Source organism: Labeo rohita, chromosome 14 (assembly GCF_022985175.1).
Source record: "Labeo rohita strain BAU-BD-2019 chromosome 14, IGBB_LRoh.1.0, whole genome shotgun sequence".
In the NCBI taxonomy this organism is placed as follows: Eukaryota; Metazoa; Chordata; class Actinopteri; order Cypriniformes; family Cyprinidae; genus Labeo; species Labeo rohita.
Window position 1 is genome coordinate 16191475 of NC_066882.1, and position 17335 is coordinate 16208809.

General features: G+C 43.1%; 1 protein-coding gene across 3 annotated transcripts in view; it reads left to right on the forward strand.

The window, feature by feature from the left end:
• atp8a1 (ATPase phospholipid transporting 8A1) overlaps positions 1 to 17335 on the forward strand; it is a 177402-nt gene that overhangs the window by 59969 nt on the left and 100098 nt on the right. For all 3 annotated transcript variants that reach the window (XM_051127177.1, XM_051127178.1, XM_051127176.1), the window contains exons 12-14: positions 8957 to 9084; positions 10304 to 10381; positions 11556 to 11644. In XM_051127177.1, the coding sequence (XP_050983134.1) occupies positions 8957 to 9084; positions 10304 to 10381; positions 11556 to 11644 (295 nt within the window). The remainder of the gene's footprint in view (positions 1 to 8956; positions 9085 to 10303; positions 10382 to 11555; positions 11645 to 17335) is intronic.

Genomic DNA, 17335 nt, shown 5'->3' on the forward strand with positions numbered 1-17335 from the left:
AACTTAAATTAGTCAGAATACAGACTTCTTCTGAATGGGTGTCAATGGAGAAAAATGCTTTGTGCAGCCAGATGTTGTAGTTATGACATCTGCAAGCTAACTGGGTCACATTAACCAGCCAGCTCTTGACCTCTTGGGCATGATTGGATCTGTTTGGTTCCCTTTCGATACTACACTCGTACTGCGTCGTTAGACGCTATGGGAAAAAGTCCTTTTTCTCCTTGACTGAAGCCTTTTTCATAAACGCAGTGCAACTGCACGGCCGTTGGATCGTGCAGAGAAACGAAACGAGCCAATGACTCGGCAGCGGTGCTGCACGAGCCTATGGCGAAGATGCCCGCCGAAGCCCGCCAGAAGGGGCGGGGTCAATGGCTATATAAGCGGCCGCTTCGCCATAGGGAATCAGATTTCTTCTCCTTCAGCGACGATTCTTCGCTTACGAGAACGAAGCCTACTCGCCGTGACAAGCACCTGCAAGCGGAGTGATTCTGCAGCTGACTCGCCGCCCGCTGACGCCGGCTGCAACGCATCCTCCCCTGCCGCCATCCGGCGATTTTCTCGCGCTAAAAGAGCAAATAAGGCGTTGTTTCAAATGCCGCGCCGTTTTTGTCGTGCATGCAAGCCCCCTTGCATGCTGCCGACAATCACGGTGAGTGCGTCTCCTGCTTGGGGCTTCCCCATGCGGAGGCAGCACTCGAAGAGACGGATTGTCCCCATTGCGGGGATATGAGTCTCTCCTCTCTGCGCTCACGGATAGCGTTCTTTTCAGAACGCGACTCCCCCCTCGCGCCCTCCCGTTTCCTTCTTCACAGGAGCCTGTGAAGAAGAAACAGCGGGGTAGAGGATCTCAGCGCTCGGAGTTAGGTGAGCTCACGTCGGCTCAGCCCCCCGCGTGCCTCGCCTTCTCCACAAAGAGAGGGTTCCCCTGTGCTCTTCACCCGCCCGGGTCTGTGTCCCTCTGCGGCTGCGAGCGACATGGTCTCCTTCGGCGGGAGTGAAGATGACATGCTGGACAGCATGTCACTGGCTGCTTCGGATGCTGAGGAGCTGTCGGGCTCGATCAATGACCCCGCCCCCCTGCCATCCGCCGACACCAGCGATCCCAGGTCCAAGACTGGCATGGACGCCGAGCTCTTCCGCGTTCTGACCAGAGCTGTGGACGAGCTGGGATTGGAGTGGTCTCCTCCGGAGGAGCCCCCACGCAGCCTCCTCGACGAGTGGTTCCTGCCGGGGCGCCGTCAGGCCCTCGCCAGCGGGCCTCTCCGTTCCTCCCTGAGGTCCACGAGGAACTCACCAGATCCTGGCGCGCCCCCTACTCAGCGCGCCTGCGTGCCTCGTCTTCCTCCGCCCTCACGTCTGTCGACGGCGCCGAAGACAAGGGTTACGAGAAGCTGCCTCCCCTGGATGAGTCAGTGGCCGCCCACCTTTGCCCGCCCACTGCCATCGGATGGAAAACCAAGGCTTCCCACCCGTCTAAGCCGTGTAGGACGACTTCGGCTCTCGCCGTACGCGCCTACACGTCGGCCGGACAAGCTGCTTCAGCTTTGCACTCGATGGCAATTCTCCAGGTGTTCCAGGCCAAGCTTCTCGCCCAATCAGACAAGTCTGCCTTGGACCCTGCCACTTTGACAGAGTTGCGAAGCGCCACGGACCTGGCTCTGCGCGCTACAAAAGCCACAGCCCAGGCGATTGGCAGATCCATGGCCAGCTTGGTCGTGCCCGAGCGCCACCTTTGGCTCACGTTAACGGAGATCAAGGATGCGGATAAGGTTCCCTTTCTGGATGCCCCGATCTCCCCACAGGTCTGTTTGGGCCGTCCGTGGAGGGATTCGCTGAGCGTTTCTCTGCGGCACAAAAGTCGTCCCAGGCTATGCGACACTTTCTGCCAAAACGCTCGAGTTCCACAGCTGCTTCCGGGCGCCCCAAGTCTGCACCGCCCCAGCAGCCGGTGAAACCCGCGTCTACGACCCCTTCTGCCGCTGCTGCCGCAGCCCAGCCAGCCAAGGCCGAGCCAAGACTGCGCTCTCGCTCTGCTAGACGTTACCCCTTCCCCAAGCGTCAGGGACCGCGTCCTAAGCTGGCGTTGGATCCGGCGCCTCCGTCGTCGTCCTAATCCAGGCGAAAGGAAGAGGAGGGGGCAAAGTCTCGCGCTGGCCGGACCACCCCCCAAGAGGCCTCTGCTGAACCTCCAAGCACCTCGCTCAATGCCGGGTGCCGAGGGCGGTGTGTTTTGTGTAAAAGCTGTTGTGAATACTGGGTCCATGTGTCTTGCGCCCATACAAACAGTCGCTGTGACAGCGAACAAAATAAAACACAAACATCCTCAAAAAGAGAGCAAATTTCCTCTTCCAATCATAAAGGGTGTCTCGTGCCATTGCGATGGCCAACCGCCCGAACCAATTATACCCTTGGCCACTCGGGCAGAGGCCTGGCAGGCCATCCCCGGAGTGTCAGACTGGGTATTGGGGATAGTAAAAAGAGGCTACTCACTCCAGTTCGCTCGAAGGCCCCCGCGTTTCAGCGGCGTGGTCCCCACCGTGGTGATGAGCAGGGACGCTCACGTCCTGCGCTCAGAGGTGATGATATTGCTGGAAAAGGGCGCCATAGAAGTGGTCCATCCAGCCCAGAGCGACTCGGGGTTTTACAGCCGCTACTTCCTCGTCCCCAAGAAGGATGGGACTCTTCGACCCATTCTCGATTTAAGACGCTTGAATCAGGCCCTCATGAGACGGCCGTTCAAGATGTTAACTCTGAAGCAGATCCTCTTGCACGTTCGCTCAGGGGACTGGTTTCTCTCGCTGGATCTGAAAGACGCATACTTTCACATCCAGATAGCCCCCCATCACAGGCGATTCTTGAGATTCGCCTTCGAGGGAGTGGCTTATCAATACACGGTCCTGCCCTTCGGCTTGTCCCTGGCTCCCCGCACGTTTACGAAGTGCATGGACGCGGCTCTCGCCCCCCTGAGACAGAGGGGAATCCGCATCCTCAACTACCTCGAAGACTGGCTCGTTCTGGCCCAGTCGGAGGAAGAACTGTTGTCTCACAGGACCCTTCTCCTCAGCCACTTAGAGTGCCTAGGACTCAAGGTCAATTTGCCCAAGAGTATGTTGCACCCCAGCCGGAAAATATCGTTTCTGGGAGCAATTTTCGATTCAACTCAGCTGAGGGCTATGGTTGTGCCAGAGCGAGCTCTGTTAATACAACAATTAGCGGGTTCGTTCAGGGCCGGAGCCCGCTTCCCCCTCAAGCGGTTTCAGAGAATGCTAGGTCTTATGGCCTCGGCATCCCCAGTGCTGGAATTGGGCTTACTACGTATGTGACCCCTTCAGCGTTGGTTGAAACCATGAGTTCCGCCTCATGCATGGCGTCACGGCCGTCTGCATGTCAATGTGGACCGAGCTTGTGTGAAAGCCCTGGCCCCCTGGAAGGACCTGCAATGGTACAAAGGGGCGTGCCCTTGGGTTCGGTCTGCAGAAGGAAGGTAGTCACAACGGATGCCTCCAACAGGGGTTGGGGGGCGTTGTGCGATGGCAGCCCAGCCTTCGGCCTATGGTCAAAGGCAGAGGAGGGATTTCACATCAACTGCTTGGAAATGCTGGCAGTATGTCACGCCCTCTGCGCCTTCCTGCCAGATCTGAAGGGACACCACGTACTGGTCCGCTCGGACAGCATGACTGTGGTGTCTTACATAAATCGCCAGGGGGGTCTCTCCTCCAGACTCCTCTTCACTCTGGTGAAGGATCTTCTGGAATGGGCTCAGTGCAACCTGGCTTCATTGAGAGCGGTTCACGTGCCGGGCAAACTGAACCAGGGCGCGGATATGCTATCACGAAGCAATGTCCCCTCGGGAGAGTGGATGCTTCACCCGCAGACGGTTCAGAAAATTTGGGAGGTCTTTGGCAAGGCAGAGGTCGACCTCTTCGCCTCAAAAGACAACTCTCATTGCCCAATATATTTTTCGAAAGAGAGAGATGCGTTGGCCCACGATTGGCCCAACCTCCTCCTGTATGCTTTTCCCCCGACGTCTTTGATTCCTCAAATACTCAAACGAGTCAGGGAACAACGTCACAAGCTCCTCCTGGTGGCCCCGCTTTGGAGGACTCAGCCATGGTTCCCGGAGCTATGTCAGCTGCTTTGCGCAGCCCCTTGGCCGATCCCCTTGAGACGAGACCTTCTCTCTCAGGCGAACGGGGCCATTTGGCATCCCCAGCCCAATCTATGGGCCTTACACCTGTGGTGTTTGAACGGGAACCTGAGAACCTCTCGGAAGGAGTTTTGAACACAATCTCTCAAGCTAGAGCTCCGTCTACTAGGCGCCTCTACGCTTTTAAGTGGTCCGTTTTTTCCACCTGGTGTTCCACCCGTGGAAAAATCCGGTTTCTTGTGACATATCTGTGATACTGTCTTTTCTCCAAGAGCTGTTGGATAAGGGTCGTTCCCCTTCCACACTCAAGGTCTATGTGGCTGCTATAGCGGCCTCTCATGCCCCAATAGCAGGCCAGTCGATTGGCAGGAACAACCTGGTTATTCGTTTTCTGAAGGGGTCTAGAAGGATGAATCCTTCCCGCCCCCACACTATCCCTACTTGGGACCTATCCACGGTTCTGAGGGCGCTAAAGAGTTCCCCCTTCGAACCGTTGTCGGATGCAGACCTTAAGACCCTGACACTTAAGTCCGCCTTGCTGCTAGCCTTAGTGTCAGTCAAACGTATAGGAGATCTGCAAGCGCTCTCTATAAGCCCCTCCTGCCTTGAGTTTGGACCAGGCGACTCTAAGGTCATCCTGAAACCAAGGCATGGTTACGTGCCTAAGGTGCCCTCCACCCCGTTTAGGGCACAAGTGGTAACGCTCTCTGCTCTTCCCTCTTCGGAAGGTGATCAAGAGTTGAGTCTGCTCTGTCCTGTTAGGGCATTGAGAATGTATGTCGAGCGATCCGCCCCCTTTAGGAAATCGGATCAGCTCTTTGTATGCTTTGGTGGCCGCAATAAGGGACAACCGGTCACAAAGCAGAGACTTTCTAGATGGATAGTTGATGCTATCTCCCTAGCCTATTCCTCCTTGGGTCTAGAATGCCCCGTCGGAGTGCGTGCCCACTCAACAAGAGGCGTGGCCTCTTCCTGGGCGTGGTCTAGTGGTGTATCCATGGCAGAAATCTGTGCGGCGGCCGGCTGGGCCTCGCCGTCCACATTTACTAGGTTCTACAGCCTAGACATCCCCGCCCTACAGGCGGGAATCCTTTCTGCATGAGTAATCACAGGAGAGCGATTCTCGACCAGACCTTGTTCTACTCGTCACTAGGGCCGTTGGGTCTAAGTACGGGTTCGGTCGTTCTCTCCATGGCATGGCGTTTATGGACCGGTTCCCATAGCGTCTAACGACGCAGTACGAGTGTAGTATCGAAAGGGAACGTGCTCGGTTACTATCGTAACCTCGGTTCCCTGAGATACGGGAACGAGTACTGCGTTACGGGCCATACCATGTCGCTGCACGACATAATCGTCGCTTCAGTCGAAGTAACCTGATTCCCTATGGCGAAGCGGCCGCTTATATAGCCATTGACCCCGCCCCTTCTGGCGGGCTTCGGCGGGCATCTTCGCCATAGGCTCGTGCAGCACCGCTGCCGAGTCATTGGCTCGTTTCGTTTCTCTGCACGATCCAATGGCCGTGCAGTTGCACTGCGTTTATGAAAAAGGCTTCAGTCAAGGAGAAAAAGGACTTTTTCCCATAGCGTCTAACGACGCAGTACTCGTTCCCGTATCTCAGGGAACCGAGGTTACGATAGTAACCGAGTACGTTTTGTGCTGCTGGATGTCATAATACAATTCATCCCCAGAGGTAAAAACAATGCAATAGCTATGCTTGAAGGTTTCCATATTATGTTAGCAGGCTTACGCTGAGGGCGATGGATACGCACCTTCCACTCATTAGTCTGAGCGTTGCACACTTCAGGCAGATGAGTAATTATTCATTATAAATAATTCATTTGACTTTGAACCCCTGTGATATTTTACTCTGGCTTCTGTCCCAGTATATATCTAAACCAACACACGTGGCTCTATGCAGATGGGCCTCCAGAGCACTTGAGCAGCAGTCATTTGTTATGCATTCACGCCACCTGCAACAACAGTCACCCATGTTGAACTCCTGACCATGAAATAACAGGTAGCAGGTTTTGTGCCGCACAAATGCTGACGGGTGTCTTGAGAAGTGCTGACCCCGCAGCGCAACTCCTTGCTGCACTGATGTCACTGGACCTGCAGGAGCTTAGAGAGATGGTGCTGCATCTTCCTGCATGTTTCTGAATGTCGTGTGAGCATGTGCACTGGTGAAAGTTAGCGATTAGAGATGCATTTGTCTAACTGTAGCCTGTCGAATGCAGAGAAGTGGTCTGCCTAATGCCAACCTGATGTTTGTTGGGTGAAGTTTTATTTATTTTTTACTTTCAAGACTATTCAGTAGTCACGAAATAAGTTCTTGCTTGAATTTAGTAGTTTCCGATGCAGACGAAAATCTTCAAACAGGAAAGGTCTTCTTTGGGGGACAAACAAGAGACAGTAGAGCTGTCAGTAATGATTACTTTGGTAATCAAGTAATCGGACGATTATTCTGGCAATTAATCGAGTAATCGGATGATTATAATTTATTTGAGATAATAAAAATAGACCTAAGCAAACAATAGCCTTTAAAAAATACTTTAAATACATATATAATAGCAATGAGGCAATAATAATTGGTTCAAATAAAGTATCTAAAGCACATAATCATGGTTTTATTGAACAAAACTGTGAAAATACATAATGTGTTATAAACTAGATACAAAGGACTGCAGAGGGCGCCAATGGCCTGACGATTGTTTTTACAATTAAAGCGCAATCTAATCCATGTTTAATATTGACTGAACAACATTTAATTCAAATGTCCACTTGATCTTTAATATTTGCCCATTTCTATACAACAGAAATGCTGCAGTCGCTGTCATTTCTTAAATATGTGGACATCAAAACGTGTAAACTCAGAATGAGGGTTTAAGCTTTTATTTTGAAATCGCGATGAACAGTTAACACTGAGAACGATAATGATGTATTCTTCTGTGTTTGCGTATGTTTTAGTGTTGTCAAATCGATTAATCATGATTAATTGCATTCAAAATAAAAACTTGGGTTTACAAAATGTATTTGAGTGTGCTGTGCATATTTATATGTATATATAAATACACAAACGTACACGTATATATTTCATATTTACATGTGTATATATGTATTCATATATATGATTTATATTGTAAATATAGATGTATATTATATTTATTTCTGAAATATATACATGTGATAAATACATATAAATATACACAGCACACATGTTTGTTATGCAAACGCAACATTTATTTTTGGATGCGATTAATCGCAATTAATTGATTTGACAGCACGAATTTAATGTAGCTTTTGATTAATGCATCGTTTAAAAAAGAGAATAATTATATATATTTTTTCTTTACAACAAAACAAAAAAACGTAAAAAAGACAAGTTCAGTGATTTAATAAATTGATGGCAACATATTCATCCCCTTCCCCAGTATCTCCAAACTGCTCAAAGACTTTTATTCTGGATGTGATTAGTCGCGATTAATCGATTTGACAGCACTCGGAAAAATTAAATGGTAGGTAAATGGTTTACCTTACTTTACAAATCTGATGAAATGGCATATGTTGCATTCCCAGATGAACGTTATAATAAACACAAACACAAAGAGATTGAGTTTGAGAGCGTTTACTGTGAATGGAGACTCTTTTTTTTTTTTTTTTTTTTTTGTTTGTTTTTTTTTTTTTAATCGAGTACTTTTTTACTTGTACCAAGTTTCAGACATGTTTCAGACATTCCAAATTATTGAAATATCTCTAAATGTCACATCTCTCTGTTCAGCTCCATGTGATGGGAACATCTTTTAGACTGGTCTCCCTCCTTTACATTGAAACATCCAAACTGATTGTCTTCCTTCCCACCACTAGCCAAATCCTCTTCCTCTCTCCGTGAGTCAGTTCCAATAGCAGTTGTATGATTGCCCAGCCTCTCTATTTCTATGACTCTGTTTGAGAAAAGCGCTCCCTCTCCTAACTGCTCAGAAAGAGAATTATTGCATTCTGCGGACCCCCCCAGGTAAAGCTTTTTATTCATGCTTAAAGTCAACATGAAGACAAAAAGAACCCATTTGCTTAAAAAAACGTTCTTGGTCTTATCATTAACGTTTAATTTTAACCAAGTGGCATAAATTGTATTTTATGGGTAAAATACAGTTTGTATGTATCTGAATTAGAATTGTTTTTTGTTTGTTTGTTTGTTTGTTTGTTTAATACTTTTGATCTCTTTAAATATTCTTTTAAACACAGACATGTGTCACAAAGTAATATGGGTTTTGAATGTTGTTTCATGTTGACTTTAACACTATGTGTGAGCTGTCTTGTGTCTGTGGTCTTGTTTTTATTGATTACACTTTTTTTTCTCTCTGTGCTGCTCTCTGTTAAATTCGGTGTTTGATTAAGATTGGAAATCATGTTTACCCACCCCCAGTGCATTGTGGGATAATGTGTTGCTTTGAATCTTGCCCATATTGCCAAGGCTGCCGTTGTGACGTCAAAGAATCCAGTCTCAGTTTAGCTACTAATTAATGGAGACCTAATTGGAGAATTGAATGCAAATTTGTAGGTTAGAGTCTTGCTGGAGAGATTGGGTGGAAGAGTTGTATAGCTTTAGAGTGTATTGTTTGCACAATGCTCACACAGCGCTAGTGGAGCATTGTGGAAACGTTGTAAATTAGACCAAATGAGCTTGTGGCATTATTGTCCTTCCATCATTTCTCCCCAGTCCACCCCATCCCATCCTGCCTTTCATAGCTCAGAATACTGTCTGTCGCCTTACTACCTCTCTCCTCTTCCTCCCCCTCGCTCTTCTTTTTCCAGATGGTGGAGCGGCCAACTTCGGCCTGAACTTCCTCACCTTCATCATCCTCTTCAACAACCTGATTCCCATCAGTCTTCTGGTGACTCTGGAGGTCATCAAGTTCGTTCAGGCTTTCTTCATCAACTGGGTAAGTGTGAGGCTGAGCTGCGGGAGCTCTGCCTGTATGATGAATCTGCTGTCTTTGAAATGCAGACTGCCTAAACCTCTAGGGCCAATCCCAGAAAACTTCACAGCCCAAACGAAAGTGGAGCTTTATCAAAATAACCCATTTGAAGATGCCAAAATTGGATTTGGGGCAGGACGCTTACAGCAAACAGACACTGCTTTTAGATGCAGTGGAGTTTTGTGAATTCCCATCGATTGGAAAGACTTTTGAGAGGAGGTTTCATTCTATGTTTTGATCGACAGAGTATGAAGAGTTGTTTAAAGGTGACATATCATGAAAATCTGACTTTTTCCATGTTTAAGTGCTATAATTGTGTCCCCAGTGCATCTACCAACCCGTTTGCCCTTCGCTGCAAGCATGTGAAAAAGGAGCCGCTCGGATTTTGCTACCACCGTAATGCAGAAAGGGGATCTTATTATAATATTACCACCCCTTAATTTGCACATAGCAAAGCATGCTAAATGTTCTGTCATTGGCTGCACAGATGAGCACAGAACACTATTTAGAGTCCCAGCCTCAGAGGAGATGATTTATTAATTTCATATAAATTAATATAAACATGCAATTTTTTTCCCAGCTGTTTACCTTCACAGGCATAACCAACTTTTCGAACTCGTGCGTGTTTTAACATAAACCTGTGTATTTGACAGTTTAAGCACAATAAGACATGAAAGAGAAATTAGTTTAGTACTTACATGCTGAGTTACAACTTCTTTCTGTGCTCATGCTTCGGATGTGTGCGCTCAAAACGTATATCAGAAGTTTAAACTAATGTGGTTTAAAACGCATGATTTCAGCGCAATAGACATGATAACCAAAACCAAACAGATGTTTTTTTTTTTTAGCAGAGCATCTGACGTATGAGCTGTAAAGGCACAGCCCTATTCTGGAAGAGGGGGCAGGGAGCAGCAGCTCATTTGCATTCAAAGAGACATGCACCAAAACAGCATGTTTCTACTTTCACTCAAAAGAGGCGTTTTTAAAATTATTTAATAAATGATCTGTGGGGTTATTTGAGCTGGAACTTCACAGACATATTCTGGGGACACCGGAGACTTACACAGGGGCAAAATAGGTCTCCATTAAAGTCGTGCATTCATGTTTTGGAGTCCAGTTGGCAAGGTATTAATTGAAAGTGGTTGTGATTGTTAATTCTGCCTGGTGACGTAATGTATTTTAGGACACTGACATGCTGTATGAAGTCACCAACACACCAGCTATGGCCCGGACATCAAACCTGAATGAGGAGCTGGGACAGGTACTGCTTGCCCTCACATTTAGAAATAAACAAAGGAATAATTGAAAATGACAAATGAAACACATGAAAACAATTACATTTATACATTTATAGTTGTAAAATGTAATTTTATGCAGTTATGCATAATATATGCTACTGTTCAGCTGAAATTAATACTGTTAGTCAGCAATGTTTCTTGAGCATCAAGCATATTAGAATGGTTTCTGAAGGATCATGTCACTGAGAACTGTAGAAATTGCTGCTTTTAAAATGTATTCAAATATAAAACTGTTCTTTTAAATTGTAATAATATTTCGTAATAGTTTATCAAATAAAAACTTACAAAATAGAGACTTCTTCCAAAAAAATTGATTCCATTGATTGTATTGATTCTATACTGATTATTGACCATTATTAAAAAATGTTTAAGTTATCAATTTTGTTTGACAGTATTTCATATATAATAGTTCTTTTTTCCCCCCTACTTTTTATCTTTAGATCACCTTTGTTCTCATGTATTTCTCATTTTAAGTTCTTCTTTGAAAACAGTAGTTATTTAATAACAGTGTTAAATGTAATCTGTAGCAGATCTCAAAATGTGTGTGTGTGTGTGTACTTGTTTTTGCTACATTGTGGGGACCAAATGTCCCCACAAGGATAGTAAAACCTGAACCTGTGGTCCCCACAATGTTAAAAAATTATTAAAAATAGTAAATGATGTTTATCTGAAAGTGTAACAATGCAAACATGTTTTCTGTAAGGGGTAGGTTTAGGGTTAGGGTTAGGGTTGGGTTAGGGGATAGACAATATCGTTTAGTCAGTATAAAAATTATAGCAGTCTATGGAAAGTCCCCACAATTCACAAAAACAAACGTGTGTGTGTGTGTTTTTTCTTCTTTTTTTTTTTTTAAGGCAAAATTATATAGAATTTTAATATCAGGCGTTCATCAGCTATCAGACAACATAATCAGTTTAGCTGTAATGGCCAGTATTTTATTAGGGAATACAGCCTAATCCCAGTTAATATAATAAAGCCCTACTTTTCACAATCTAGTTTATTCCTGATGCATTAAATCGAGTCCCTCTGCGTATTTGTGTACAATATTCATACAGAATAAGCTGCATTATGTGTAACTACTGTAAGTGTAACTAATTAATTTACTCTAGATTATTGTTCTCTCTTTCCTGAAACCAGGTGAAGTACATCTTTTCAGACAAGACGGGCACCCTGACCTGCAACGTCATGCAGTTTAAGAAGTGCACAATTGCAGGCGTGGCCTACGGGTAAGGCTCTGTTTCACACTGCTTTCATAATCAGTAGAGTGTACATCTGGCTCTAGCTGTCTTGTCCTCAGCTCCCTTGTTAGCAGCTGCCTCGATGCTTCCCTGCACAGCCAGAGCGATTCTATAAATATCAGAGAAGGGGACTCACAGATTTTTTTTTTTTTTTTTTACATGCTTAGATAGGAACACTGCGTTTCTGGTTGCCTATTTGTCTAACTTGGGACATTTTTATGGGGCACGCATATATATAATTGTTCTAAAACTAGATAGAGAACATTTTGTTTGACACAGTTGTATTTATAAGCTTAAAGTGTTGTGAAAGGTGAAATTTCCTCTGTGCTGCAGTTGATACTGCGCAAGTGTGTTTGTGAGGAAATGTTCATCAGCGTGCTCAGCATGTGGTAGATGAGACAATATAAGATGGCATAGCTCTCTTCCGTATCTGTGTTTTTCCCTTCTCACCGGATAGATTTTATGACCACAGTGATGTTTATGGTAAGCAGTTTACGAAAGATGAAGCGCTTTGGACGAGGTCACGTCGAGGCCACGGACCAGAGCTTATTGGATGTTTACATCTTCAAAGATTTCAGATCTTATCACAGACTCACCAGCCATCACAAAATACAGCCTTATAGTCACATTCATGTTTAATGGTGTCTCTTTATGTTCTGCATTCAGAGAATAAAGCACATGGCGGCAGTATCAGAGCTAGATCTAAATGATCTGTACTCCAGCATTAGGAGCAGCATTAATCCTATTAGCTCAATTAAAACTCTTCTGAGATGGGATTTAAGAGGCACTTCCTCTGTGGCACTTAAAGACACTCACTGCAAATATGGAAGTTGTTATGTTACTAGATTTGCATTTCTAATGCTAGTGCTTCTAATGCAGCAAAAGAATAACGTTAAAGTTTAGATAGTCAGTTTTTTTATGGTTTGCTTTATTAAATGCTGCATTAAATGCTCACGTCACTTTTGTGTTTAAGTATGCAACACTGAAGTATTCTGTTGAAGTGCTGAAAATATACAATTTTGAAGTTTGTATTCTTTATATTGAGCCAATAGATCAGCCTTTGATGTTTATTTCCTCTATTATTCATTTGACTTTTGCTGTGTGAATTCACAGTTTAGTCAACCCAAGCTTGACCTTTGGTATGGAGTAAAATACAAGACACTTGTTTTCTGTGAGCTGTGTGTGCGAATCAACAGGCAACAATTATACATTATAATTTATACACTACCATTCATCACAGTACATCACTACCATTCAAAAATTTGGGGCAGTAAGATATTTTTAAAATAATTTCTTGTTTTGTTTTTTGTTTTTTGTTTTTTTTAATCTAAGATTACGAGATGTGTTTTGAGAATAAAGTTGAAGTTTTTCTGAGAATAAAATTGAAGTCTTGAGAATAATGTCAGCTTTTCGAGAATAAAGTTGAAGTGTTTTTTTGAGAATAAAGTCGAAGCAGTTTGAGAATAAAGTCGAAGTAGTCTAAGCGTTTTTCGAGAATAAAGTCAAAGTGTTTTTCGAGAATAAAATAAAAAATCTAAGAATTATATTGTAGCTATTATGAGATTTAAAGTTATTATATTTTGAGAGTATATTCTATCCTGTTGTGCCTGAAAATGGCCTGGATTGGGAGCACCGGGGGATATTTCAAAGTCTCATCTTTAAAAATCTGTTTTATAGCGAAATACAAACAATATGTCTATTACAATGTGTTTTTCATGTTCTTTAATGTGGCATGACACATCTATGTATTCGCCTTAGTTTAAGCGTGAATGTGAATCAGTCATCTTTCCAATTACAATAAAATATTTCTTTCATTAAATTAGGCCTAAACAGTTTTTTTCATTCCTTTTGATATTCCTTCACATTTATCTCATGCTATAAACTTGAAATAAAGAGAAAAAACACACTTCTAATGTATTTTGTGATAAAACTGACAGAATTTGAAAGCTGAGCTGTGTTAAATTAAAACAACAAATCACAAAATTTGAAAGATGAAGCTTTGCTTTATATTAAAAAGTACCAAAAGCACAAAGCTTATTGCTATTATTGGGGGTACTACAAATAATGAATATAAATATATTAATAATAAAATATTATTTCCATGCATGCTGTCCCTGCAAGTAGAGGACACATGGTATTTCTGCTAATAATCCCACATATATTAAAAAAATTCTGGTGGCCTGGAAACTTCTCCAGATGTTCTCAATCGGGGCTATTTGCATGCGCGGTAAACTATAAGTTTAATTGCTATGATTTAATTCTCCTAATTTTGACTTTATTCTCAAAATATTTAGACTTTGTTCTCGAAACATTTCGACTTTATTCTCATAATTTTGACTTTATTCTCAAAATACTTCAACTTTATTCTCGTAATTTCTACTTCATTCTCGAAATATTTTGACTTTATTCTCATAATGTTGACTTTATTTTCTAAATATTATGACTTTAATCTTGTTATTGTTTAGTTTTTTTTTTTTTTCTTTTTTAACGTGGCATTAAAATGCTGTCGTATATTCCAGACTCTCTGTGGTCCACCACAGAAAATATAACCAGCAAATCAAAGCAAGATCATATGACGCTTTTACAATTTTAGTCTAAAATCCTAAAGTTTTGTCCTTTACACCAGCTAAATTACAAAGCTGAGGCCTTCTGAGCAAGGTTGCCAAGTCCTTAGTTTTACAGTGGAATTTGGCTACTTTAACGCTGTTACTGCAGGTTGTTTTTTTGGGTTTTTTTTTTTAGTTTGCTGGTTAAAACAATCTCTTCTGGAACACTCTTTCAATTGAACATACTCCCAGCAGTGGGGAAAACTCGTGAAAAATTTGTTGGGCCGATTTTGTTTTGCAGATCTGGCAACACTGCTTCTGAGCCTGCGTCATGGCATCTCAGTTCAGTTCCTCAAGACATTTCTTTCCCTCTATGTAGAGGAGGAATCCCTCTGATTATCATTTGGTGTAGTTGGCGCAGTACCTGTTTAATCTCTCACGAGTATGTTCATGGCTCTTTGACGTTTGCAAACTGGCCTGTATTTTAGAAGCAAGTTCTTGTTCTCCACCTCATGAATATGGATGCCGTCTTTTATCAGCTTCAAATAAACTTAGTCCTGTTTGATGATGCATCCCTCCTCCTCTCTTTCTCGCTGGGCGTCAAAGCGAGTACTGCCACCGCACCAAGTCATTGATGTTTTTGAAGCGTGACATCTTTTCTTACAGTGAGTGGGGAAACTTGGTGCAAGCCCAAAGGAAGGGTTTGATGTGAAATATAGCCTAGATTTTTGACTTGACATGTTTGTCGGACTGGAAAAACCAACACGCTGCTAGTGTAGCATGCTGGAATACTGGTGTTAATGCTGAGACGAGCTGACGTCTTTCTACTAGACCTTGTCTTATATGTCTTTCTTTTGTGTTTTGAATTTCTTCGATTTTATTTCCACATGTCTTTATTTTAAGTTCTCTCCACTGGCTCGAATAAAACTCATGGCATCTCTAAAATTCACAGTGACAATACTGTGCACAATATTATTGTTCATTTATACCAGGGGTAGCCAACGTCCTGCAGAGTTTTGCACCAACTTTGATTAAAACCTTACCTGCCTGTTGCTTACTAGTAACTTTTAGACCTGCAGGTGTCTCTGCCAAATCATTGGACTGTTTCTGTCCTCATAGTCTTATTTTCAGACATTCATAGTCATATGTTTCATGTAAAACAAAGATTTGACATTCTTACAAAAGGGTGTGATGTGTTTTGCTTTTTCTTGACCTGCCCTGCCATGTTTCTCTCGTCCCCTTCACGTGTTTTACATTGCACAGCTCATTAAACAGAACAGTATTTAATGAAAGAATCCCTTCGGGTGAAGATGTTAATTAATTTGATGAGCTTTCATGAAGACATGATGGCCAAAGTGCTCTTTAGCCATCAGCACTAGAGGAATTAATGTATGTGATATCACATTTGTTTTTCTTATTTCTTTTGCTTTTGATATTACACGTTTTGGACTGTAATGACTGTGTTTGGCTTGTAAAGCTGAGCAGTTATGGATGGTACTTCCTTTTCTGTGCCAAATCCTCATCTTTTCCTCAGAGTATTTATAAGCCTACACCAGGGTCACCACTGGCCCCATCTCCTTTGCAGCTTGTTAAAAACACACTCACTTATGTAGCCTGGATCTAGCTTAGTGTATTACTCAACATGGAGTCTCAGACAGAAGCATTGGGTGATTGACAAAAAAGATGCTCATGTGGCGCAGCAAGAGTGCTGTTTGCGGTTTGTCCAGCTGTACTCAACCTTCTTGTCTGAATTGTCCAGCTGTACTCAACCCACCCACCAAATGTCTCTTGGGTTAGATGTGGCCGCATCTGTGTGCATGGTACATTAACTAATGAATGTGGAATCTGATAAACATTACCTATTTAGGTCAGATGGTAAGTGGGGATTTGACTCCATATTGTTGGACTTCCTGTGAATTATTTGTAGGTCTATTTCATAAGTTTAAACTATTATATTGCCAGGTAGTCATTTAGCAAACACTTTTCCACAATAAGAACTTAAAGGATAAGATCATTTCCAGAACAAAAATTTACAGATAATTTACTCACCCCCTTGTTATCCAAGATTATTATCAAAGAAACATTATAGGACATTTCATTTCAGGACATGGTGCCCCCAAGTTTGAACTTCCAAAATGCAGCTTCAAAGGGCTCTAAACAATCCAAGCCAAGGAAGAAGGGTCTTATCTATATATTTTCTAAAAAAAAAAAAACTCAAATACTCATCTTGTCTAGCTCTGCGTGAACTCTGTGTACTCCGGTTCATGACAGTTAGGGTATGTCAAAAAACTACCATCTCATTTTCTTCTCCAACTTCAAAATCGTCCTACATCGCTGTTTTACCTTTTTTTTTTTTTTTTTGATCTTGAAAAAAAAAAAAGGACATTTGATCTTCTTTGCATGTTCACTTTGTAAACACTGGGTCAGTACTTCTGCAGCAGTGTAGGACGATTTTGAAGTTGGTGGAGATGAGATGGGAGTGAAATGAGATGGGAGTTTTTCGACATACTGTTTTTGCAGTGATGTTTATTTTGTGGGCGGAGCCTTTCTGCTGGCAGAAAATGACAGTTTTCAAGTGGCAGTCTATGGAAACCATGGAATAAAATAATGAAACTAAATGTTTCATGAGTTTGTATTTCAAAATTCAGATTTTATTCTTGCAATTCCAAGATTATATTTCACAATTCCGATAAGAAATATCAACTCATTATTCTCTCTTTTAAGTTTAAATCCCACACTTCTGGCTTTTTTTTCCCCTTCAGAATAGACAGACAAGCTATTGAGTTAAATCGAGTCCGCTTTAAAAGTAATCATAACAGGTTTCATCCATTAGTCTGTCCATTTAAATGTCTGCGTTAATCTTCAAATTACGTCTTTGACAGTATTCTGTACAAATGATCTGCGTTGCGATTCTGACATCCAAAGGCACAACAATGCACTTTATCTTTTATTCTGTGGATTTTATCCGTTTCACTCACTTGTTACCAGTATTTTTTTTTTTTGCCATCACAATGCAAGCGCAGCTGCAAGTGATGTAACGGTGACGACTACTCCAAACTGGTCTATTCTGGAAAAGGGGGTGGGGAGCAGCAGCTCGTTTGCATTTAAAGAGACATGCTATGAAAACAGCGCT